At 39.6% G+C, this 26,200-nt stretch overlaps 2 protein-coding genes across 7 annotated transcripts; both read left to right on the forward strand.

Moving 5' to 3' along the window:
• The first annotated feature begins 1,601 nt into the window (after positions 1–1,601).
• LOC113022264 (protein polybromo-1-like) lies at positions 1,602–16,299 on the forward strand. Of its 5 annotated transcripts, none has more exons than XM_026167473.1 (30): positions 1,602–1,728; positions 2,021–2,197; positions 2,371–2,468; positions 3,914–4,061; positions 4,230–4,376; positions 4,649–4,765; positions 4,974–5,042; positions 5,139–5,237; positions 5,316–5,401; positions 5,535–5,626; positions 5,713–5,929; positions 6,038–6,179; positions 6,341–6,426; positions 6,562–6,841; positions 6,944–7,049; positions 7,659–8,298; positions 8,744–8,958; positions 9,048–9,233; positions 9,387–9,544; positions 9,626–9,862; positions 10,506–10,651; positions 10,778–10,935; positions 11,244–11,427; positions 11,952–12,159; positions 12,251–12,449; positions 12,547–12,702; positions 13,461–13,622; positions 13,973–14,037; positions 14,321–14,534; positions 15,874–16,299. In XM_026167473.1, exons 2-30 carry the CDS (start codon positions 2,054–2,056, stop codon positions 16,035–16,037), a joined length of 4,923 nt encoding a protein of 1,640 aa, XP_026023258.1. In that variant the 5' UTR covers positions 1,602–1,728; positions 2,021–2,053; the 3' UTR covers positions 16,038–16,299. The 5 variants fall into 5 exon arrangements, with proteins under 5 accessions (XP_026023258.1, XP_026023260.1, XP_026023259.1 ...); XM_026167475.1 differs by having other exon boundaries at positions 12,547–12,618; XM_026167474.1 differs by having other exon boundaries at positions 9,051–9,233.
• Positions 16,300–16,414: 115 nt separating this feature from the next.
• Positions 16,415–25,339, forward strand: stau1 (staufen double-stranded RNA binding protein 1). Of its 2 annotated transcripts, none has more exons than XM_026167478.1 (15): positions 16,415–16,632; positions 19,186–19,469; positions 19,729–19,850; positions 19,934–20,090; positions 20,199–20,355; positions 20,463–20,634; positions 20,746–20,841; positions 20,990–21,202; positions 21,289–21,432; positions 21,559–21,705; positions 21,800–21,875; positions 21,954–22,273; positions 22,386–22,508; positions 23,034–23,113; positions 24,536–25,339. In XM_026167478.1, the coding sequence occupies exons 2-15, from the start codon at positions 19,286–19,288 to the stop codon at positions 24,621–24,623; spliced, it is 2,079 nt and encodes a 692-aa protein (XP_026023263.1). In that variant the 5' UTR covers positions 16,415–16,632; positions 19,186–19,285; the 3' UTR covers positions 24,624–25,339. The 2 variants fall into 2 exon arrangements, with proteins under 2 accessions (XP_026023263.1, XP_026023264.1); XM_026167479.1 differs by having other exon boundaries at positions 20,202–20,355.
• Positions 25,340–26,200: the final 861 nt, after the last annotated feature.

Genomic DNA, 26,200 nt, shown 5'->3' on the forward strand with positions numbered 1-26,200 from the left:
CTCCCTAACTTTGTCTGAACCCGAGCTGTCCCTCTGGTGTTCTCATATTTAAGCTTGTCCACTCTGGTCACTCCTAATGAAAATCTTAGCATCTTTAGCTCTTTCACATCCCACCATCTCCAAACCAAACATCATAGCAGGTTTTGCAATCAAACATATAAACCTTTCTTTTCACTCTTGTTGCTATCCTTCAGTCACAGATCACCCCTGAGACTTGTCTTCACCTACTCCAACCTACTTGCACTCTCTTCTTCACCTCTCTTGTGGACTGCCCTTTGCTTTGGATCATTCTCCCCATGTATTTAAATGATCTACCTTCGCTACATCTGCTTTTTACAGCTTTACTGTTAAGCCTGTCTCCTTCTTATTCACACACATTTTCTGTTTTTCTTCTATGGATTTTCATTCTTCTTCTCACCAGAGGATACCTCCACCTATCAAGACTCTCCTCTGACGTTCTGACGTTCTCTATTCTTCTGTATCAACACTCTCAAAGCAAACATTGGATTGCTCTTTCTTAGCATGAAGCATATAAGCAAGCATATATATATATATATATATATATATATATATATATATATATGCATGCTGATCATCACCTCTCTTCCTAACCTAGCTTTAACAACTCTTTCCCTTCTGTCTCCACAGTATGGCTCATCAACTTGATCCCTCTGTAGTTGATGTCATATGTTTGTTAAAATACAGGGACAACATACAGGGTGAAGACTCTGCTCAATGGTTCTAGCTCAGAATGCATTGTGTCCACTGGTTCTTGGGCTTGGGACTTCTGAGATATTAGTTCTCATTACCACTCCATGTTATGATGTTTGTACTCTGGTGATTCAGGTGACTTTGATTGGAGTGGAGGTGTCCTCTCCACATAAATCACCACATTGCCTGGTTTTATTTCTGTGCATTTCTTTAATCTTCTTTAATTTTTTTGGTTGCCAAGTTTGTGATGAAACACAACTGGGTGGGTTTGCAGTCTCTGACACCCCCCCCCCCCCCCCCCAAAAAAAAAGTCATGAAAAAGGTTCAACCTGACCAAATCTTTAGGTCAAAACACAAAGAAGTGGTGTGGATACCATTGTTGCCTGACACCAAGAAAGTACTGAGTTCGAATCCCTAACTGGCTGGGGCCTGTTTGCATGGGTTGCTTCTGGGTACTCTGGCTTTCTCCCACGGTCCAAAGACATGAGTTAGGTTAATTTATGATTCTAAGTGTAAATGGTTGTCTGTCTCCGTGAAAGACTGGTGACCTGTCCTGGGTGTACCCCCCACCTGGGTCAATTGTGATTTCTTATTCAATTTTTTTTAATATAAATTCTGTGATTGTTTTAAATGTTATTTGTTTCCCATGAATGTGCTTCTTGTTATGTAATGCTTCCAGAAGCTCCACTATGAAAAACCACTTGATCCATATGAAATTTCTTTTAGTATTTCAGTGTTGATTCATATAAATGTATGGCTTGTGATTTAAATCGGCGTGAACTAGAAATCAGTCAATCAATGAATCATATTCGTGTAAAAATGTTCGTTGAATATAGTACACGGTGCAGTATTACAGCTGGACTCTAGGGGTCAGCACTGCATCGGTTGGCACTTTTGCCTCTGCCTTCCAAACACAACCTCAACATCCGGGCAGGAGTTTTCAAACAACACTGGCTAGCCGGTTAGCCGCTAAACATTTTTGCTCAGGGAATTACGGCTAACTTTTCTGAGATTTTGGTAAGACTTGTTTTTGAAATTTAAATTATTTGTTATTTTCCCCCAGCTTGCGCGTATTTTATTGGGGGAGAACTTTATCGTTTTTAATTTACTCGTGTTGCAGTAGCATGCTAACTGCCGCTCGTTTGTTTGCTTTGTTTCATACATCCAAGCGACGCTAACGTTATCTGATTAAGTACTACTTTCCATTTTAGACTTTATAAATGAATAAAAAACCGACTGTCCTCTTTATACTAAGTTGATTGAAAATAAATTTACAGTGGCGTTATTATTTCTTTCTCTGTTTTTGTAGCCGTGGGCTAGCCTGTTGTTTAACCAGCCAGCGATGTCAGCGAGCTCCAAGCGGAGACGAGCTACTTCTCCCTCCAGCAGTGTGAGCGGAGGGGGAGACCTCGATGATGTCTCTTCCTCTACTCCTGGAAGTGGCAGAAAAAGAAAAAGAGTCTCCAATGTCCCTCCTGTGGATACGGTAAATGCGCCTGTGTGTGTGTGTGTGTGTGTGTGTGTGTGTGTGTGTGTGTGTGTGTGTGTGTGTATATTTTACATGACCTGACTTTAGCAAGGCCGATGTGATCTGTACGTGCCTTTGAAACCATAGTAAAAGTATATTGGAGTTTTAAATGCTTTCCCACCCCCTCTTAGATTGCTGTATGCCATGAATTGTTCAACACTATCAGAGACTACAAGGATGATCAAGGGAGGCAGCTTAGTGAAGTCTTCCAAAGGGTGCCAAAGAGGAGGTACTGTATCTGTTTGATATTACAATACTGAAGAGGAGTTAAGGTAATCTTTGCAGAAAAGCTAAAGCTTCCCTACATAGTAATGTTTAGAAGCTGCAAAAGACAAACACACAAAATGTGTACTGAATATATGGAATAATGGACGTTGCTATGAAAAAAGTATTTACCCCTTTGTTGTTTTATTCTTTTTAAATATCTGTCACAATTACATTGTTTGATATTTAATATTAGGTAAAGAAAGCCTGAGTAAATAAAAAAATGAAGATTTCATTTATTATGGGGAAGAAGGTTAGAAAAAAATAACTGGTCACCCTTTGTTAAAACACGAATTAAACTTTTAATATTGTAAAAAAAAAAAATTAAAACCTGGTTGTGCCACCCTTGGCAGCAACGGTTAGCTGCAAGCTGTGGGAAACGCAATCAAGTGTTCCCAAACGTCTCGGGGATTGTCAAGATGTTTTTTGGTAAATGTGAGCCTTTATGTTCTTTTTATACAGCAATGGTTTCCAGCTTGGAATTCTCCCATTTTTGTAGTCTCTTTTTTATTGTTGAATCATGAAGTCATCATGAACTTGTGACTTCCTGGACGAGTTGTTTCTCTAAGTAATATTGGTAGGTCAGCAACTCCGGGGAAGGTTCAATGCTCTTCCAAGTTTCTGCCATTTGTGGATAATGACTCTCACTGTTGTTTGCTAGATTATCAAAACCTTAGAAATGCTTTTGTAACTCTTTTCAGACTGATAGATGTCAATGACTTTGTTTTTCATCTGTTTGTTTAGTTTGTGGCATGAAATGTTGGTTTTTGACATCTTTTCCTACTCAATTTGGTTCAGTTTGATTGACTACTTATGGAGAGAAATTTACCTCAAAAGTGCCTAAAATATGATCCACAAGCATAAACTAAGATTTACAAATGTGTACAATGATTTGTGTGTAACGTTTGAGGACTCACAAACATGTGTTTTAATCCACACACAAATACAAAGCACTCTGACCACATGTAAAACAATTATACACATTCATACATTCAAACCTGAATAAATACTGATCATTGTACTCGTTGTGCACATTTGCAAGAATTAGTTATGCTTGTGGATTATTTGATTGGCATTTGCAACCCTTTTGAGCCAAATTTCTCCCCATAATTTCTTGATTCACACACAGGGCCAGAGATGGGTTTGGACAGTTTTTTCCCCTAATAAATGACATTTTCATGTAAAAACTGAATTTTGTATTTACTCTGATTATTATATATTTATTTTATGTTATTATGCCTATTTTTAAAATTAAATTGATGTGAAATGTGTTAATGTGACAAATATGCAGGAAAAAAAAGAAATGTTTTCACACTTTTGTAAAATGAATGAATAATGTTTATTGAACATACTCAATAATGTTGGATAATGTGAAAGTGTTTCAATTAGCCTGTTTTTTTTCTTTTTCAGGAATCAGCCTGATTATTATGAAGTGGTGTCCCAGCCAATTGATATGACGAAGATTCAGTATAAACTGAAGTCTGAGGATTATAATGATGTTGAGCAGCTTACTGCAGATTTTCAGCTCCTGTTCAACAATGCCAGATCATTCTACAAGGTAGGTTTTGGAGAACGACAGTGCTTTCTTTTTTCCTACAGGTAGCCTCTAAGGTTATAATAAATACACTATTACTTCAGCTTCATTATATAAGCTTTTACTTAGGTATGCATCTCCTAATGTAAACCTTATGTGATTGTTTATTTTGCCTCATGTTTAATGATTCAGAGGGACAGTGAGGAGTATCAAGCTGCATGCAAGCTTTGGGAAGTGTATTTTCAAACAAGGAATGAGTTTGTGCAACCTGGAGACAGAGATGAGGATGATGAAGATGGTGATGATATGGATAACCCAGGAATGGCAACTGAAGAGGAGGTAAGTCCTCATTACATGTAAGACTGAGTTGCCCTGTGTGTATGATTGCCAGTTATTAAGATAAGATAAGATAAGATAAGATAACCTTTATTAGTCCCACACGTGGGAAATTTGTTTTGTCAATTATTATTAGCTCAATAATAAGAAAGGGTTCATATTTCTTTATTGAATTTAAAAATATTAAAATCTGTTTCAGGATATTGCCTTTGTATTATGAAGAAATAGCACCACTGTGTGGGGTCAGAACTTATTTATACATATTTGTCTTTTAGACTTCAGCTGGAAGTTTGAAGGAAGTGCTGGAGCAACTTTTGGAGGCTATAGTCTCACATGCTGATCCCTCAGGGCGTCTGGTCAGTGAACTGTTCCAGAAATTGCCTTCCAAAGTGGTAAGTTGCACTTGAAATTGATTAACTGTTCTTCACACAAAGCATAATAATATAAGACAGGTTGAACAAAGCTTCACTTTGCGATTTTCTTACATATAGGTTTTTTTTATTCAAGCCACTTTAGGAGTGTAAAGTCCAGTTGTTTTCCTGTGTTTGTGGTTTTGTGTACCAACTCCAGTCCGTTATAGAATTGTTCTTTCTTTTTTAGCATTACCCAGACTACTATGCCATTATAAAGGAGCCGATAGATCTGAGAACAATCGCTCAAAGAATACAGGTAGTCATTTTGCTTCCTGACCTTTAACCATTTGTTAATTTTACAGCTTCAGTGTGTTGCATTTCTAACCATCAAAATGTAATTTAATTTGCATAGATTGGATACTATAAAAATGTCAATGCTATGGCCAAGGATGTTGAACTGATGACCAAAAATGCTAAAACTTACAATGAGCCAGGATCTCAGGTTTTTAAGGTAAAAGTCCTTTTCTCAGTTTTCTTCTTTATGAGTTTTAATACTCTGAATATTAACAATTGCTCTTTTATTCTATAGGACGCCAACACCATAAAGAAAGTCTTCATCCAACGTAAGACAGAGCTTGAGCACGCAGAACCTACTAAATCTAGTCTTCGTATCAGGTATTAAACAACAGTATAACATTGCTCTTAGCGTTGTCTTTGTGTCAAATTAAATATGCTTGTTATACCAACAGAAAAATCTCATACCTTTAAGATATATATGGTGAATTGTGTATCTTGTGTTACTATTTAGAAATCGCAGGTCTGGTCAGGGAGATCGAATTTCTGGTGTCAGCGTAGCTCTACAGTATGGCTCTGAGAGTGAGGACGATCCTGTGCTCTCAGGTAATTCTTATCAATTCATGTAGCAGACAAATTTACTTTGTGGCTGTGCAGAAAAAAGTAACACTTTGTGTTGTCGATGTTTGCAGGTTCTGTATGCTATGATGAGGGAGAGTCAGAAGCTGAGAGTCAGAGTTCAAGTATGGAGATGAGCAACCCAATCTTCCAACTGTACGAAGCTGTGAGGGGTGCCAGAAATAACCAGGGCCAGATGTTCTCTGAACCCTTTCAGCAGCTGCCCTCTCGCAGGGAATACCCTGACTATTATCAGCAGATAAAACAACCCACTTCTCTCCAGCAAATCAGGCAAGAACCAGATATTCATACCATATGGTATTTAAAAATGAACCCTTTTCCCACCAAATTACATTCCTGGGGGGAGTTTAAAAAAAGTTTTTTCTTTCTCCTTCTTAGGGCAAAGATGAAGAATGGCGAGTATGAAAGCGTGGAACAAATTGAGGCTGACCTCAATCTGATGTTTGAGAATGCAAAGCGCTACAACATGCCTAACTCAAGCATCTATAAACGGGCTTTCAGGCTTCAGCAGATCATGCAGGTAGCACCTTGTCAATCATTCTGTCAGGTTGTGCTTAAAACAGTTTTACCTGTACATTTAAAAGTCAAAGAGCACATTATAAAAGCACAATATTTGAAGCAGACTGTAGATAATGGATAATAATAGGCAAGGCAATGTACCCATCTGCCTGTTCTGTGTAGGCAAAAAAGAGGGAACTTCTAAGGAGAGATGACGAAGATGGGGACAGCATTCTGTCTTCTGATGCAGGGAGCGTTAAGAGAAAAAGGTATTATTATTTCTATTGATACTAATGCTTTTGAAATATAAAGTATTAAAATTGCAAACGTTGTTTATAATTTGTTTATGTTTTCTCAATGTCTCAGTGTTGTCATACTTTTATCTATTTTTAATTTTTGTCCAGCCACAAAAAAAATGTGAAAAAGAACCGAATGAAAGCCTTTTATGCTGCCGTGACCGAGGCCAGGGAGGCAGGCACAAATCGACGTCTGTGTGATCTCTTTATGGTTAAACCATCCAAGAAGGATTACCCTGACTACTATAACGTCATCCTTGAACCGATGGACCTGAAAACAATTGAACATAACATTCGCAATGAGCGCTATGCCACAGAGGAAGCTCTGATGGAAGACATGAAGCTAATGTTCCGCAATGCCCGGCATTACAACGAAGAGGGATCTCAGGTTGGGACTTTGACTCCTTCTGTGATAAAACTTAAATTTTTCTTATAGTCAAATTTATAACGATTTTAAGTCTTCTGACTCCCCAATTTCTGGTTTATGTAGGTATATAATGATGCTGACATTTTGGAAAAGATACTGAAAGATAAGCGCAAGGAGATGGGTCCTCCACCTGAGGAGGAGGATGTGGGATCTCCCAAACTGAAACTAAGTAAGTGGGAATGCTTGTGCATGTTGGTTGAAAATACTTCTGCACTTGTAAAATATTACCATGTAATAACACTGAGGTCTGTGTGTCCTTGACCCGTTTTTCACTAATTGGTTAGTCTTTAATTTTCAAAAATTAATTAATTTGTTGAACTACTTCTTTGCACTTTTTTTGGGGGGGGGGGGTGTAACCTACTAAACCTACTATATAGTTGTTCCTCTTAAATTATTATCAGCCAAAGCGCTGCCTGTCTCGCTTAAAACAGCAGCTGTGGAAATCAGGGCTGGCTGGAAAGTTACATGGCTTAGTGGTTGGACTTGCACAGTATGTGAACAAATGCCATTAGTAACGAGTTGTTTCATTTCCCAGCCAGTCGGACTGTAGCTGCATATTATTCTCCTGCATCTTGTCTGTATCTGCTGTGACTATCTAATAGCGCAAAAATGTTCAAAAATCAACTTAAAAAAAAAGAACAAGAAAGGCATTTTTAAGTATTTCGGACAGTTTGAGCTGTATTGCTCTTTTGTTTTCTGGCTCTTTTTAGCTTCTGTTTCACATTTTTTTTCTTCTTTTAAAAGCTTTTTAAAACTAACATACATTTTTTATGATAAGGAAAGAGTGGTGTTTCTCCAAAGAAGTCCAAATACCTCACCCCTCTTCAGCAGAGGTTAAATGAGCTGTATGATGCTGTGCGAAACTTCACTGACCGCCGAGGTCGGCGCCTAAGCACAATCTTCCTCCGTCTACCCTCTCGTGCCGAGTTGCCTGACTACTACGCTACAATCAAGAGACCAATCGACATGGAACGTGTGCGAAGCCACATGGCTGCAGGCCGTTACCAAGATGTCGACGCCCTGGTGGAGGACTTTGCTTTGATGTTCAATAATGCCTGCATATACAACGAGCCTGAGTCTCTGATTTATCGGGATGCTTTAGTGTTGCACCGAGTGTTGTTGGAGACACGGAAACAGCAAGAGGGAGGGGAGGAGTTTGGCCCTCCAGCTGTGGGTCTTCTGGTGCGAGAACTGATCAGGAACCTGTTTGTATCCGTGATGGGTCACCAGGATGAAGAGGGTCGCTGCTATAGTGACTCACTGGCTGAGATTCCTGCTGTTGATCCAGCTGCCCCTGAAAAGCCGCCGCTTAATTTTGATGTCATCAGAATGAATGTGGAGCGCGGTCGCTACAGGAGACTCGATGTCTTCCAGGAACACACGTTTGAAGTGCTAGAGAAGGCAAGAAGGTTACACAGGTATGGGAAATTATTATGAGCTTGGTGTATTTTTTTTTTTTCTTTAATTGTTTATCCATTAAAGTAAAGTGCATTTGCTTTGAGCGGTTCACCAAGGCTTCAAAAACCAGAGAAATGGCAAATGAAAATGGGTGTTCACAACATAAATAAATGTCTGACAATGCTAAGTGGTTAGAACATTTTTACCTTGAAACATTGCCTTTGTTATATTTTCCATTTTGTAAAGATCAAACATTTTGTTTGTGTGCTGCTCTTCAGGAGAAATAAAAAAAATGTATATGCATTAAATGTAATCAATTTTATTGTAAGCAAATCAATGTTTATTGTTAAATATGTGGCTCTTCCTAATAAATGAGTCCTGTTTTTACTTGCTTTGCTACACTAGGTGATACAACTCAAATGTGTGCCAGTGTTTTCTTATGATGAATGTTTTTCATGTTGACAGGACTGACTCTGAGATATTTGAGGATGCAGTGGAGCTACAACAGTTTTTCATCAAAATCAGGGATGAGCTGTGCAAGAATGGCGAGATTTTACTGTCCGTTGCACTCAACTACACGTTAAAACACCTCCACAGTGACGTAGACCAGGAAAAGAGGGAGAAAATTCCCAAAGAGATTGAAGAGGACAAACAAAAGAAGGATGAGGATGAAAACCAAGGTGTGTAAACTTATAGAAGACATGCAGGAGGTGTGAAGAATATTAAATGTGGTTGTGGCATTGAATCATGACATGTTTCTCACCATAAGAAGACGAGAAGCCCGAGGACCTGGCGGGAGAGGCGTGGCAGTCAAAGCCAGAGCATGTGTACAGTCAAGACTGCAGATTTGAAAACAGTACCTACCACGTGGGGGACTTCGTCTATGTGGAGCCGTCAGAACCAAACCTCCAGCCCCACATTGTCTGTATAGAACGTCTTTGGGAGGATGAAGCAGGTAGCCTAACTTGAAAATTATAGGAAGAATTATAGAATTACATCATGATTTTAAATACTTCTGTTTCTGCAAGTTAGCTGATTCAACATCTTGATTTTGTTTCCATTTAGTCAGTATATTTTGCTAAAAATAGATTGTGTTTTATATATGCAGGTGAGAAGTGGCTCTATGGCTGCTGGTTCTACAGACCCAGTGAAACCTTTCACTTGGCCACACGCAAGTTTCTGGAAAAAGAAGTCTTCAAGAGTGACTACTACAACAAAGTGTCCATCAGTAAGGTTTTGGGCAAATGTGTGGTCATTTTTGTGAAGGTGAGAAAGTGAACCACATATTGAAAATGGTTTAATTTAAGCCGCCAAAAGTCCATTGTCTAATTACGAATCTTTCTGTAGGATTATTTCAGAATGCAACCCGAGGGCTTCAGACCTGAGGACGTTTATGTGTGTGAATCCCGCTACACTGCCAGGAACAAGTTTTTCAAAAAGATCAAGATTTGGGCCATGCCGGAGAGTTCCTTTAAATTAGTCCCTCGGGAGGCGCCTCTTCCTGTTGTTCGTGTAGCCTCAATGTTTGTGAAGCCTGACCAGGAAAAACCGGTGGCATATACAGTCAATGGCTTTGTAGAGAAGGTAAGGTGAGATTGTATATTCTAGGCTTTGAACATATATAATGTTGCTTTTAGAAGAATATATATCTATAGAGATATATCTCTATAGATATATCTATATAGATATATTTCAAATATATCTATATAGATATATTTATCAGGGTGACCGTGGTTCAGGGGGTTGGGAAGCTCATCTTGTAACCAGAAGGTTGCCGGTTCGATCCCCAGCTCTGTCTATCTTGGTCGTTGTGTCCTTGGGCAAGACACCGATGGCCGATGGAGCGATATGGCAGCCTTGCTTCTGTCAGTCTGCTCCAAGGCAGCTGTGGCTACAACTGTAGCTTCCCTCCACCATTGTGTGAATGTGAGAGTGAATGAATAGTGGAATTGTTAAGTGCTTTGAGGGTCTCGAAAGGCACTATATAAATGCAATCCGTTATTATTATATATAATAATAATAACGGATAATAGATATAAAAACTTAGTCCTCGGAGGAAGCCAGCCCAGCTTTACCCGCCCCGCCCTATGTTCACTACTCCAAAAAAACGAAACAGTTGGCGTTAATTTGAAAGCATGAACTCATAAACTATTAGCACACTGATAAGGAGCCTGTTGATTGTTTTCCATATAATAAACACCTGAATCCTCTGTCTGTGTTTGTTTAGGAGAGAGAGGATGTCCCTACGGAGATGAGTGGAGCTGAGCCCGGCTGCCAGTACTATGAACAGTTATGCTACAAAAACATGTGGTTTAAAGTGGGAGACTGTGTTTACATTCAGTCTCATGGATTATCAAAACCTAGGGTTGCCAGGTTGGTTGACATATATTATGCTACATTGACACCTTTTGAAATAGGGCCTTATGTGTTGATTGGGGGTGTTTAGATAAGATGGAGTTATTAGCTGTTAGTAACATGACTTCCTGTGCTGGGCTATAGGATAGAGAAGCTGTGGCTACAGAATGGAACTACATTCTTCTTTGGACCCATCTTCATTCACCCTGAGGAAACGGAGCACGAGCCCACGAAGATGTTTTACAAGAGGGAGGTGTTTCTGAGTCATTTGGAGGAGACGCTGCCCATGACTTGTGTCATAGGTATGATTTTGAAAACTTACCAAAGATTTCTTGAGTCAGCTCATTTACTCCTCGTGTAATGCATTTAAATGAATTGTGCACTAAAGAAAAAAATAATTTTGTTTTTCTAGCAGAAAACAAATTGGTTAAATGGACTTGAGAAATAGGTTTAGATAAGACAGACAAAAGTGCATTTCCCAGAAGGCCATTTCGTGTATTAATGTTTAAATGAACATTAAAGCTATAATTTTAAACATTTGAGTCACCTCAGAACAAGTTTTTCATCAGCAGTCTTTTCTAATCTTTTATTCTGCCTGTCTGCTCTCCAGGCAAATGTGTAGTGTCTTCCTTTAAGGACTACCTGTCATGCAGACCCACCGAGCTTTCAGAAGACGATGTACTGCTGTGCGAGAGCCGTTACATTGAGAGTGAGAAGATGATGAAAAAGTTCAAGGGTCTGAAACGCTTCTCGTACTCTTCCAAAGTGGTCGAGGATGAGATCTTCTACTTCAGGTCTGTTGGTTAAACAGAGCACTTATTAGGATCATAGATGGTATAAAGGATGGATGTAGCCAACAGGAAGTTGCCAATAAGCTTTTTTTTGTGCTTGATATTGAAATTAACTGACTACACCTATAGTTAGAAAACAGTCCAACCTTTTGGATCAACTTTAAAACTAACCAAACCTCTGAGCACTGTGTGGGGATTGAACTTACTCTATTTTGCCCCATTCAGTAAAGCTGTTCTTGTAAAACTGGAGCTGATGAGTGAGGGGCGGTCTGATCTCATTGGCTGATTCTCGTTTCTGACACGAATAACGATCATAATGGACTTTATGTTTTACTCAGGATGACCTGAAACTGCACTGGTGAAGTTGCCCCCTGCTGGGAATTGAGTAGAACGTTAGCTTTGAGGCACATGGGCTTCTCTTTTCAGACCTGAAGCCACAGCCATCTTTTATGCTCTCTATGATTCTGATTTAAATTTAACGATTAGCACTGAGGTGCTATGATGTCTGCTTATTTTATTCCATGTAGAAAATTAATAGTGCCACAGAAGGAAGCATCACCAATTTTGGACAAGAAGATAGATGAGCTTGAGGTTAAACTGGCAGATATGGAGGATGCAGATGATGACATGGAAGACATGGATGAGGATGAGGAAGCTCCAGAGACACCTTCTTTGCCTCAGATGCAAACCCCACTTACAAACGACATGGATGTCATGCCATACACACCCTCGCAGGTCTAATTTTTTTAAACCATCTGTTCCTTGTTTGAAAATGTTGATGTTTTTTTTTATATATATAAACTTGTGTCTTTGCTTTTCCATTTAGACCACTCCTAAGGTTAAAGGCTTGTCAAAGAAGGAAGGGGCCAAGAGAAAGATCAACATGAGTGGTTATATCCTCTTCAGCAGTGAAATGAGAGCAGTGATAAAAGCTCGTCACCCAGACTTTTCCTTCGGGGAGCTGAGTCGACTGGTAGGCACCGAGTGGAGGAACCTCGAAGCTTCCAAGAAGGCAGAGTATGAAGGTCAGATAAAATAATTAAATGAATACAAATATGAATCTATTTGAACTTGTGCTAGCAAAACCAAAAAAAAATAAAATCACATCTTTGGATGTTTCAGAGCGTGCAGCCAAAATAGTGGAACAGCAAGAGCGTGAGAGGCCACCTCAGAAGCAAGCTTCCCCAAGAGCAGGTACCCCTGTAGGGGCACTGATGGGGGTGGTACCTTCGCCTAGCACTATGGGAATGATAAACCAGACCATGACACCTGTGTCAGGTAACCCCTCTCAGAGACAGCACGAGTGTTTGACAGCAGGAAAAATGAGGCTGGACTGAATTAAAGACAGTAATCCTGTAATTTTCTAACACTTGAAAAGAAGTTTATCTCAAAACGATGTTGTTATTGCAGTTTTTCCTCTTTATTTGCTGCTATTTGTTTGTAGTTTTGTCATCAACCTTCATATTTTATATTGCATGACGTGAATTGCATGAATATTATTTTTTTTAACTATGAATGCCTTTTGTTAATATTTCATTTCCCATTCATGCTTGTTTTGCTAACATTCTCAAACCCATATGTATTGTCTGCCCCTTTCACACGAAACCTTCAATATCAACCATCAACTGTGTCTATTTATCTTTGCCGATGACCATGTGTGGCTGGAGGCCAACATTTCTTTTTTTGGAAATGTAATCAGTGCAAGAATGAGCTGACTAGATTTCAGTGGTCTAAGGTCACTGTGATCTTATCTCAGGAATTCCCATGCTAACAACAACATTTCACACAGTGGTGGAATTTTATCTCCCATACGGTCATCTTTGCCGTTTGGAGCTCACAAATGAGGAAAAAATGTAGTTGCATGAATGGTAGAAAGTCTGCAGACATGCGAAAACTTTTAAATTAACAGCCCTTGTGGTTTAAGGTACTTGTGTGAAAGGGGCCACTGTGTGCAGTAGTAGTGCATGTTATTTTGGTGTCAGCTGCATGTCACTTATGCATGGATATGTTGTCCTCTCCTCACACTTTTCCCAAAGGCATGATGGGAGCTTACGGTCCACCTTACATGCCAATGCAGGGCCCCCATGAGGGTTTGCTGAGTGTGGCCCCAATGCCACCTCACCCTACAGGGGGTCCTCACCTGCCTCCTCACCATCTCCAGCAAGGTATGCCCGGGTACCCTGGCATGCCTCATCAGGGTAAGGGCCACTGTCCTAGCCGCACCTGCTCAGTCACATCCAGTCGTGTCTCTCCTGCTGGAGGGGGTTTACCTGGTCCACAGGCTGCAAAGCCTGATCTACACACTGAGCAGTCAAAGCAGTCTCTTCTAAAGTGCTCTCACATTTCACACTTAAAATATACAAACAAATATATGAAATTCACACATGGAATGCATGCAAAACTGATACCAAACCACTAACGTTCAACTGGTAGTTAAAAAAACTAACATTTCCATGAGTCATTATAAAGCTTAACATAAAATGAACAAAAACAAGAGTTTACCACAGTTACAAAATGCACACAAGCTAAATATTTTCATTTACAACAGGGATGATGGGCACTGGTATGAATGGCATGGCGGGAAGTCCTGCACAAGGAAACTTTATTCAGCAGGTGAGCCTGAGTGCAGAAAAACCCTGGCTGTATAGGTGTTATTTCATATTTCTATATAGTTTATATTGGTGTTTTTAACTGTTCAAGAAAATATGGATTTTGTTTTGTTTCCTGCATAATCAGACATCACCTGCTTCAGTTTTACTAGCAAGTGTATATATAGGCCTATTTTTTTTTTTTTTTTTTTTTGTTTGCAAATAATGATAATCAAAATGATAATTTAAATTATGCATTCTATGTATCATCTACATACTAACAAAATGTTGTCATTGTGTGACCTTAGCCTGGGATGTTTAGCCCAGGACAGCATGCTCCTCCACCCTACCCTGGACAAGGACAGTTAGGCCAACCCTCACATTTGCAGCCCACCACTCCCATGTTTGTGGCTCCACCACCAAAGACTCAGAGAGTGCTTCACTCAGAGGCCTACCTGAAGTACATAGAGGGCTTAAATTCAGACTCCAGCACTGTTAGCAAGTGGGACCAAGCACTCAAAGGTAGGTTCTTTGTTTTTACTTTTATTTCTAGAAAACTCTCCATCACTGCTTTTTTTTTTTTTCAGTTGCTTTGTCTTTTTTTTTTTTTTTTTTTTTTTAACATTTTTGTATTTTTAAGCTCTGAAGAGTTATTGCAACAACTGTAAAGACTGCATTTTGCTCTGAAGTTTTTTTTTTTTCTTATGTTAAAATTATGTCTAAGTCATTGTCACAAAAATTAAAGCAACATAATAACACCCCTCTGTAAGAGGTTGGAAAACTGAGAGGACCAGATTCCTGTAATACAAAGCAGGATTTCGGCTTGTCTGAGAAACTTGAGGGTTGACACTGGGTTTTCAGTGCAACGAAGGTGGATCACCTCCTACCGGGGTAGAGCGCCATGGTAACTTAGGTTAGGTTCCTGATTAGAGGTCAACATGTATGAAATCAAGAGGGGAGAGAGAGTGGGGAAAGACACGCAGTAAAAACAATATTTAAATTAAAAGTTCAATTATAATTATCAGACTCAGTCATGTCTTAATGAGAAGAGTTGTGATTATAAGTATGGTAACTTCTCTCAGTCCTACATTGCTGCCAGCTTTCCTTCATATGGGTTCAAATGGGCAACATTTAATTAACCGAGCAGTTTTTTTTCCTGTCTTATTGACCAACACACTTAAATGGCACACTTTTAATATGTTAATACTCTCATACAAATGCTTTCATTTTGTATTGTATGTTTAACCTATTCATATTTTTACTATAGTATAACTTTTATAAAGTTCTTTCAACCAAGAAAAAAAAATCAGCTACTCTCCAGTGCTATTTACTGATAAGTGATATTTCTGCTTATCAGTAATTGTAAATGATTACATGCTACCAGTATCAACCCTTTCATGGGTACATTTAGGGGAAATAGCTAAATGATAGCTTCTGATGCACTGTAGATGATGAAATCCACAAATCCTTTTTTTTTTTTTTTACATTTTACATTGATGATATTATGAATTGTTCCACCTTTCAAAGATTTGACCTCTATGGGGAGCTTATTTTAGAGCCAGTCATGTTGCTGACCTCCTTCCAATCAGCCTAATTAGCTCTGAGGCATTCAAGCAGGAGCTTACACAATACTTTTTTCCCCCCATATGTGATGCTGGCCTTACATGATAGGAATATATTTCTAAAATGTTGACTGTGTTGCCTTAATTTTTGCATTAAGCCCAAATTGTCATTTCCCAGCATGTTTACCAGTTTGAGTGTGTGCATATCTTTGTTTTTGTTTGCTTTCAAAGGCAATAGTGAACATTATTTGCCTTTTGAATAATCACACTTAAGGAGAAATATGCGTTTCCATTAACAGCGCAAAGGCGAGATTCTCACCTGACCAAAGAACAAGAGAGTCGGCTGCCAGCTCACTGGCTGAAGAGCAAAGGAGCCCACACCACCATGGTGGATGCACTGTGGCGTCTGCGTGACCTGATGTTAAGAGACTCTCTGAACATCTGTCAGGCTCACAACCTGTAACCTGTTGAACTTACAGACCGCTCTGCTCAGTCACTGCTCTTATCCTCAAGTCACAGAGTTTAGCTTGTAGACCCTAGAAGTAATATTTTATAGTGAATCATGAGCAATTTTATATTTATTAGCTAACAGTTAATTGTGTGCTGCATTTCATTTTTTTTTATACCATTTGGATGAATAGTTCTGCTAAACCTGTGATTTTTGGCTTATTGGTGCAAATAAATTTGTCAATACCCCAAATAGACTGTGTCCTCTTTTTGTTGATGGTGTTTGTTTTGGTTTTTTTTTAAATGTGATTGACCTCAACATGTTTGTTTTACTCCTTTGTGCTTCACAAGCCTCTCGGTCCTGAATGATAATATTTGAGATCGTGGAAGTACTTCCTCCTAGTCGATGTCACTTCCTGCAGAGTGAAGCGAGATAGTGCCATTCTCTTTAGTGTTTGCCCTGTCTTCCCAATGTCCACCTCCTCACCGCTCGCATTTCGATATCAAAATAACGCACTGTGATTCTCCAAACTGGCCATTAACAAAAGCAAACGACCGTAAATCAGCGTGTCATATGGAGTAACTAAAAACCGCACAGAAGGAGCGACGAGGTGAGCTTTACTTTGTGCTCAGACTTTGTCGGCGTTAGCTAGCTAGCGGTGACACCGGGTGCTCCCAGACTCGCTTTGAATTAAACACAAGATGTTTCCTCCCCTTTTTTCTGATGTATTAATTTAATAAACACATGTCAAGTGCTGTTGTCAGTGAGTTGTGGGCGTTGTCTTGCTGTTCTCAGCACCTGTTCAGCAACGAGTCTTGTTTTTTTGCAAAGATTGTCCTATCATGTCCACCCCTGCCTTTCGTAGCGAATATGCTAGTTAGCGAGCATGTTTCCCCTGTAAAGCTTGTACATCCACCCGGCGGCCTGATTTTAATTAGGAATTATCTGCCAGTAGCTTGTGCTGCTCACAGCTAGTCAAATCATTGACGAATATACAGGTCCAGAAAGCCTACCAGTTAGTAATCGTGGTTGTTTGCAAGCGGCTGTATCAGCTAACCACCTAGCCTCAGTTTTTCGTGTTGTAAATCGAGCTAATAGTAAACATTTTTTCTTAAACAAATTAGTTATTATTAGTATTATTTTTGTATTTAACCATGCTTAGCATGAGATGCAGGTTACAGTCGTTGCATGTAAATGGTGGTTCTGCTCTATCACAGTTAGTGAAGGCTCCCAGGGCCCCTTTGACAGCACGGACCCTCCCAGCTGTGGTTTGAATGAGAACAAAAAGTGATTTGAGTTTTTATCAGCAGCATCCTTACTGTGAGATCAAGGCAGCGAAAATGCTGTTAATAAACATTACTGTGCTGTATTATTATAGGCACTATATGGCTACAGTGTTCCCTTGGTCACTTGGCAGATTATCACTTTTTGGCACAAAAAGTGATTTCCAGTGATTCCATGCGTTTTTGTTTCCCATGTTTCCAGTCCTTTTTGGCCATTTAAAATACCTTTAAATAACTATTTTTATATTTCTTGAAGTTTCTGGTGTCCTCTTGGCCAGATTACTCTTAAAAAGCCATTTTTGTTTTGTCAATGAAACTTTTTAACTTGTTAAAAATGGATATATAATAGCCATAAACTGATTCTACCATGTGATAGGAATGTTGTTTGTGGCTCAAGATAACTTGATATCATTCATGAGGGATACATTTGACATATGTTTTACACAGTATAGGCCAACAAGTTATTTTTAGCAGTTTAAATACAGCCAATCGCTTTTTGGCAAAGGCTGTTAATCCGTTTTGGGCACAACACTGTTCTTATAGGCTGATTGATAAAGTTATCTCCCCAGTATAGACAAACTGGGTGACCTGTGCTGGGACCAACACATATTACTGTTTCTGTCCTGCTTTTCTTTAAATTGGCAAATTGTCTGTAGTGCTCAAATGAACACAAAATTTGTATTTAACTACCAGAGTGATTTTTTTTTTTCATGCTATGCTGTCAAATGTCTGTTACTTACAATGAAATGTATTTATACCCTTAAACCACCTTAAATGGGTTTCATATTGTTATGCAGATGATATTTGATTGTAAATTTCTTTTTCTTCACCTCACAATGTTCCAAAAATATCTATCCTTCATGACTTTAATGATGCCACAAAGCACTGCATGGCTGCTGATTACATTTTAGTTATTACTGGAAGTAACCATTGAAGCTCTTCTGAACTGAGCAGTTTGTGTCATATTTCAGGCGTACTTATGGAACAAAATGACTGTGCGTGTTTGGCAGAAGTCGGTGCAGGTGGTCTCTACCTGGGCAGCTACCGAAACTATTCTTAAGGCCCCAAGATCACATCTTTATTGATATATACAGAGATTCAAAACTTGTCATTAATGGTACAGGGAAAGTTTTCAAATGATGTCTTTATGGGGAAAGTATTAATAGTCTTGTGCGATCCTGCTTTTTTAATCTTGGCGATCACTTTCAGAGATGTGCATTATCAAATGCCTGCTTACATTCGTGAACTCTTTCGTCCTTATATAACGTGCAGATAATTCAAGTCTTTCTGCTCGACACCTATTGCCAGACTAAAAAAAAGAGAGACTGTGCTTTCAAAGTTGCAGCTTCAAACTATGGAATGCACTACCATTACATTTGAGATCTGTGGACTGTATTGAAACATTAGTTTGAATCAAAAGAAAACACATTCTTCTACATCTTGAATAAAAAGAAAAATTGTTTTGTAAAAAAGCCAGGCTTTCTTCATTGCATTCCTGACTGATTGAATGTGCTAGAAAGAACATTTTGTTTTTGGCAACTTCAAAATGCAGAAAAATAAATAGTAAATTCACATAGTGCTGTTTACTTTTTTAGTGTAGCTGATAATATTAGGTTGACTTAAGCTTAGTGTACAGCAGTGCTGATTGACTGCTGGACGGTGCTACTCTTGGTTCCCTTATCTGTTTTTGTTGCACTTGTAAGTAAATTGTTCAGGTGTTTAAGTCTTTGTTTAACAGTCCTGCAATTGACACCTTTTATCTTTGACTTCTAGGATTTCTGCTCTTGTGAAGGTTTTGATGCTGCTTTATTTTTTCAAAATGAAGATTTTCTTATATTCTAGTTATTTATTATTTGAAAACTTATGTCCTCTTTTTCCAGGTAGACCCTACATTCAGATCACCTCAATCAGCAGTCCTCCCCCACTGTAAATTTATATTCTTGACCTCATCTTACTGTTAACTTAGCTATAGCAGCGAGGATGTCTCAGCTCCAGTTTCAGTGTCCAGCTAGCCCCATGCCCGCTGCTTCTGCCCCCCTGCAGCCACAGCCTAGCTACAGCATCCCTTGTGCCTCAGGCACCCTACCGTCAGAGAGCGCCAGCCAGCCCATCAGGAGCTCCGCTCTCCCCGCAGGGTCAGCCACTCCCTACAATAGCACCACAGGTAGGTTTTCTGATTTTGTTTGGTCAAAAAGCTTACTTATCGGTGATGGCATTTAAATTAATTAGTTTGGGATTTATTGTTTAGTTTTTATGATCACATTATGCATCTCACACCCCTTTTATTGCAATGTTTTGTTAAAAAATTTGTTAGAACCTGGAATGCTTTTGCCAGATAGTATGTGTATGAGATTGTGAGACTTTATGATGGTTCCTGTAGATAGTTATAAAGAGAATTTTGGATCTTTCTTTTCCATAAACAGTATCTAACATGGCAAACCCTAAAGAGAAGACCCCTATGTGTTTGGTGAATGAGTTAGCCCGTTTTAACAAGATTCAACCTGAATATAAGCTGCTTTGTGAGCAAGGGCCAGCTCACTCAAAGGTACGAGTTGCTCACATCATTTTATTATTACGGTTGTCCTGTTCTGCTGCAACTTTGTGCTAATGATGGAGAATCAATTTTAGATTTTCTCAGTGAGGCTCACGCTGGGAGATCAGCATTGGGAGGCAGAGGGGACCAGTATCAAGAAAGCTCAGCATTCCGCTGCTGCATCAGCCCTCGCTGAGACTACACTCCCTAAACCCACTGTGAGGACACCCCGCAGCACAGGAAAGCACCAAGGTACGCTCTTCCCACTGGTTTTATTGTATTCTCTTTTCTAATTGTTGCTAACACCTTGTAAAATAGAAGCAGTGAATTCATTTTTGGTTTTTTTTGTTTATCTCAAAGCAGATGGCATGACGCATATTACAGAGCTGAGTGCACTATGCATCAAACTTGGTAAAAAGCCTCTCTATAAACCCATCGACGCATATACGGGGATGAGACCACCAAACTTCAACTACAATGTGCGGGCTCCAGGGCCTTACCAGCGCTCTATGCAACAGTGAGTTTGCATCATTTAGAAATCTGAGCAGAAATCTTATTGTCTCTCTCTCTTTTTTGAGGAAATGGGGGGGAAATGGGTTGTATTTAACTTCAATTGTCATCCAGGTACTACTACCCATTTCCTCCTGTGGGACCAATGATATATCATGTGGAGCTTTCTATTGGAGGCCAGCAGTTTTTTGGGAAAGGACGAACGCGGCAGTTAGCCAAACACGATGCTGCTGCCAAGGCCTTGAAAGTACTGCAGAAGGAGCCAATACTGCAACAGTTGCCAGTGGTGAGGAAAGAAGCCCACACTCGGCATCTGTGATATTTATTGCTTCTGGGTTTTTTTTGTCGTTGTTGTTTGTTTTGTTTTTTTTTTAAAACATGTCCTCTTTTTTGACAGGTGAATGGAGAGCCCGAGGAGGAGAACCTGAACAAATCAGAAATCAGTCAAGTCTTTGAAATTGCACTTAAACGCAACTTACCTGTCAGCTTTGAGGTTTAAATGGATTTTATTTATCATTTAGGGGGGGATTTATGTCATTCACCAATTTGTACTCCACTGCATGTTCCTTCTGCCCATAATCTATTGAGTTTAATAGAATAAATGCTCCCCTACATCAGGTGTTTCCACTTTTGCTTTTCAGGTTTTAAAAGAAGAGGGCCCTCCACACATGAAGACTTTTGTAGTGCGTGTTACAGTTGGCGAGTTCACAGGAGAGGGCGAGGGAAAAAGTAAAAAGATTGCAAAGAAGCTAGCAGCAGCAGCTGTGCTGGGAGAGTTGAAGAGACTACCCCATATACCCAGTGTAGAAAAGACGCAGCCCCGCATCAAAAAGAAAACCAAATCTATCATCAAGGTAGTGCAAGTTTTATACTAGAGTTGGGATAGTGATTACACACCTAACGGCTTCCTTAAGCAATCATTAACCTGTCGTGCCAACAGCTGCAGACCAGTCCAGAATATGGACAGGGAATGAATCCCATCAGCCGCTTGGCTCAGATCCAGCAGGCCAAGAAGGAGAAGGAGCCGGAGTATAGCATGGTGACAGAGAGAGGGCTGCCACGGCGCAGGGAGTTTGTCATGCAGGTGAGTCAGCTGCAGCCGAGGCATGCTGGCAGCAGCACTTATGCAACATCTGTCTCTGCTTTCCTCTGTCTCCGCTTGTTAATTTCTCATTTCGTTCATCTTTTCCATCTGTTTATTCTGGTCCAGGTTACTGTGTGTGGGCAGTCTGCAGAGGGAATGGGACCCAGCAAGAAGGTGGCCAAGAGGAACGCAGCAGAGAAAATGCTGGAGCTCTTGGGGTATAAAGTGCCTCAGCCTCAACCCCCAAAACCGGCACTCAAAACTGATGAAAAGGTACTGCTTAGACCTTCTCAGGAAAGTCTCATAAATAAGTTAGGTGGCCAATGTTTATATTATATTTATATAGTAAAATTGTTGTTATATTTAGACCCCAGTGAAAAAGCCAGGTGATGGGCGCAAAGTGACCTTCTACGAACCTGGTTCTGTAGAGGAGGGGACACTGGGTAAGACTTGATGGGAAAATAAAAAACTATTAACAATCATGAAGAAAATCATTAACCTTGGAGCCTTTTGTTCAAAAGGTTCCAAGGAGGAGGACTTCCGCCTGCCTTACCTGAGCCACCAGCAGCTGCCTGCAGGGATCCTGCCCATGATGCCTGAGGTGGCACAAGCAGTTGGGGCCTGCCAAGGATCCCAGGCCAAGGACTACAGTCGAAGTATACCCAACCCAGGCAAGACCACGATCACTGCCATGATTGCCAACGAGCTGCTTTATGCTGGGACATCACTGACTGCAGAGACTATCCTGAAGACTAAAAATAACATGAATCAACTGCCCCACGGCCCCCTAACCAGGCCCTCGGAACAGCTCGGCTATCTGGCATCTGTGCAGGGTCTACAGGTAAACAATGGGTTTGACTTTCATGAGCTTAATTATTCAGTTTGAATTGTATAAATTGTTTTTTATGGTACAAATTAGTATAAATAATTTAAAATGTATCATCTGCTTGCAGGTGGAATACAAGGATTTTCCCAAAAACAATAAGAATGAGTTTGTGTCACTGATTAACTGCTCCTCCCAGCCACCGCTCATCAGTCATGGGATTGGGAAAGATGTAGAATCCTGTCATGATATGGTGAGTATTTATTTCAGAAACTACAGATTTAACACTCATTGACGCCCTTTGTGAGTGAGCCACAATAGTGATCAGGGAAATATATTTTCAGTGATGGGGGGTATAGTCAGCTGTTGATGTATAATAATCATTTGTTAAATATTTATTTCGTGAGTGGAAGAGGGAGCTTTCAAAGGTAATACGGGTTTCTTTCTCAGTGTGCAAGTCCCGAGCCCTTGCTACTAACAGAAAAACACGTTTAATAATTCCTAACTTTATCCCAGCAACTTTCCATGAAGAGGATTTGGAATAAATCTTGTGTGGAGTCGTGCAAGTGTGACCAAAAGGCACACGATTGCTGTTAATGTCATGATGACACATTACAAAGGCTTTAGGCCAGCCGTTTCCAAAATAGGGGCTGTATAAGCCAGCTGCTTCATGCACTCCCATTCCTTTTTGTTGCTTCTTCCAAGACAGTAAGACTTCCAAGACTCATACTTTTCAGGTTACAGCTCAGATAACGCATACTGTTGCTTATTTTTTTAGGCTGCACTGAACATATTGAAGTTGCTCTCAGAGTTGGACCAGCAGTCAAACGAAAGGACAGGAAATGGACCAGTTTCTGGGTAAGCTATGAGAAACACTGCCTTTCAACTTGTAAAACATTTACATTTTCATTGCTGTTACGTCTTTAAAAACCTCATTTTCTCTTGTTCCAGTCAGGAAAGAGTTAAATAAAACCTTCAGACAAATGCAGCTGTCCAAAATCTGATGAATCACATACAGTGATGTCAGTTTGCATAGATGTCTGTTAGATCTGAAAAGTAAAAATGAGAGTGAAAAGAGGTTTTGGTGGTGTAGTGTTATAGAGAAGGGAACTTTACCTATATCTACATATTGGACTAACAATATAACACACCTGATTCTCTGATTAAGTTGAGTTGCATTGTAGATGATGTGAGGTTGAAGTTTGAGATGGCACGAGAATACATCCTTGGGGTTCGTGTATTTAGATTGTTCAAGGAGGAAGAGTGTGTGTGGGATGGTTCAAAAAAAAAAGAAGAAGAAAATCTGGACGTCTGATGCTTTTTTTATGCTAATAGTGACACTAAACAGTGGTTGGAGATGCAACCAAAGATTATGTGTGATGAACTTGTGACCTTGTTACCTTGGAAATGATTGGTTTGAAACCCAGGACCAGGTTTGAGCCACTTGTTAGTCAGCTGCGGTCTTCAAAGCAATTTTGGTGTGTGAGTATGGAGTCAGTCTGCGATCAGTTTTCAGTTGAACAGGGTCAAGCTGGCAATTACGTGCAATCTGTCTGTGATAATACAATATTAACTGTGATAAATTGGTGAAAATGGAAAATGTTTGCAACTCTATCCCTTTATACATGCATAGAAATTGACATTAACTGTCTATATTCAGCCCGAACCTTATAAATTTGAAATAGAAATGCAGAAATAACTTGGATGGGGATTTAAATGCAAACTTACATAGACGCTCAGCAACTTTGCTTTTAGATCAGAGTATAACCAGAATACACCAACTGGCAAGTAGTTAAGTCCAGTCGGTGCAGACTGACTCTGATTGCAACATGTTAGCAATCTTTCTATGTTTTTAAATTAGGCTTTGGTGACAAATAACAAATAATACATCTCTCTGAGAGTGACCACAGTCAAAATCACACCACAAATTTTTGGAGACAGGTTGCCTCTCATCAGGCAACCTGTGCCGATACCCTCTGATCGAAAGTGGTGCCGCAACTGCTAGTTGTGCAGCAAATGCAAGTCACAAAGAGGTTTCTGTCTTTTATTGTGTTACTGAGCTTATAAGGGGTGTAGAAAGAAGTAAACGCCACATCTTGTTAGATGTTAAATGATGCGGGGCTCTGTAAACACAACAGAATTGTCACATGTAAATTCTTCCATGTTATTTTTAAAAATGAAGTGAATATATTCCACTTCAATAAACACTTGTGTATGGAGACAAAAAAAAGAGTGTTTTGTGAGAGCTCAGCTAAGTTAATAATTTTTTATTTTCCGCAGGTGTGGCAAACAAGAAATTGAAGGGGACTTGCACATCAAACAGGCTAACTCAAGCACATTGGCACAGACCCTGGATGGCACTGTTTAGATTATGAGGTTTGGTTGTAAAAGCACTAGAGAAAACTCAGACACTGTGTTCTTAGTCAGATTTAGAAGGCTACAGGAAACTTTGGACTCTGTAGACTCTAAACCATCACTGTTCATATTCACCGTTACAAAATGTTCACAGTTAAACAAGATTAATAGGAAAAATAGACTATCCTCCTTGATGTTGTTTAATTGTACACATTATTTTTCTGTTGCTTTGTAGGGAAAAAAAAGTAGCTGCATCCTAGCCAATCAATTGGGAGGAGGGGTGCTTGATAAGGGGAGGAGAAAAAGGAAGAAGTGATTTACTGTGAACTCTTTATTTTGCATAGAACTTGTTTACTCTTTGTGAGAACTGCTAACTCTTGTTTTTAAGTGTTTTACGTTTTGTCCCCTGCAGAGGTAGTTCATTAAAGAATATTCTCAATATGGTTTAGATCTTTGTCTAGGGTGCAGCTGGCGAACCTCTGATTTTCCTAGAGTGCTTTATATCAACAACCACAAGTGAAGTGTTATCAACATTACCATGTAGGGCTGGGAAGAATCTGTGACTAAATGTAGCGTGTTGTAATGTGATCTTGTCGAATCTGTGTATGGCAGGGATGTTTCCCTGTTGCACCAGTTTCCTTGAAAATCCCTTTTCCTCCCTTATGTCAAACTCTCCCTACTCTTTCTGCTCCCCATGGTAATTAAATGTGCTTACATGCACAAAACTAAGATTTGCCATTTTGTCTCTTTCTTTGTAATGTATAGAGGTGTGCTCGATTATGATTTTGCACTGATGTTGGCCAATTTAAGAGTTGTTACAGATATACTAACTCTTTAATATCCTTCACATATGCTAAATCTTGTGAATCTCTGGGCAGATTGCATATTTTGGTGATTCATTTTTTTTGATGTTTAAAAAAATGTAAATAAAGCCCCTGCAGCAAGCACGCACGGAGTGAACATTTCATAAACTGGTATCAAGGGGGTATATATTGTCTAATATGCCCTGATTGGACAGTTTATTTAGGTAGAACATAAAATTGACTCAATATTCAACTGTTTATGATACTGTCAACATCATCTGCAGCAAATAACTATTTCGTAGCAAGTTGTTTACTGAAAAAGAGAAAATATCCAGTAAGGGGCAGTTTTCTGGGTGAAAAAGCCTTTTTGATACCAGAGGTCAGGTGAAAATGGCCAGACTTCTCGGAGCTGATAGGCCAGCGGAAGTAACTCAAATAACCACATGCAGATGATCATGTCTGAACATATTGCCTGAAAGTTGATTCTGTTCATGACAACAGAGCGTTTTCAGTCAGAGGAGCGTTTAATCACTCATCCAAATGACATCTTGAGTCCCAGCTGACTGCAGGTTTCCCAAACCTTATAAACAGTGCATTTGCATAATGACCAAAACTAGCACCATTGCATAACAATGAGCCATGGGCTTAGTTTCATGATTGTTAATATGCAAATCAAGAAACTAAGCTTGTGCAAATAAGTTCTCGGCAACCTGTACGCTGCTGAGACTGAAGAAGTCACTTGGATGACTGATGAAACATTTGCTCCATTGAAAACGCTGGATCGCTC

This window comes from Astatotilapia calliptera, chromosome 5 (genome assembly GCF_900246225.1).
Source record: "Astatotilapia calliptera chromosome 5, fAstCal1.2, whole genome shotgun sequence".
Taxonomy (NCBI): domain Eukaryota; kingdom Metazoa; phylum Chordata; class Actinopteri; order Cichliformes; family Cichlidae; genus Astatotilapia; species Astatotilapia calliptera.

Bases quoted from the DNA above. Each gene is read 5' to 3' on its own strand.
- stau1 (XM_026167478.1), top strand. From the start codon at position 19,286: ATGTCTCAGCTCCAGTTTCAGTGTCCAGCTAGCCCCATGCCCGCTGCT. The intron at 20,635-20,745 runs GTGAGGAAAGAA...CTTTTTTGACAG, and splicing joins TACTGCAACAGTTGCCAGTG to GTGAATGGAGAGCCCGAGGA. The intron at 22,509-23,033 runs GTGAGTATTTAT...TTATTTTTTTAG, and splicing joins TAGAATCCTGTCATGATATG to GCTGCACTGAACATATTGAA.
- LOC113022264 (XM_026167473.1), top strand. From the start codon at position 2,054: ATGTCAGCGAGCTCCAAGCGGAGACGAGCTACTTCTCCCTCCAGCAGT. The intron at 6,180-6,340 runs GTAGCACCTTGT...TGTTCTGTGTAG, and splicing joins GGCTTCAGCAGATCATGCAG to GCAAAAAAGAGGGAACTTCT. The intron at 12,450-12,546 runs GTCAGATAAAAT...TGGATGTTTCAG, and splicing joins CAAGAAGGCAGAGTATGAAG to AGCGTGCAGCCAAAATAGTG.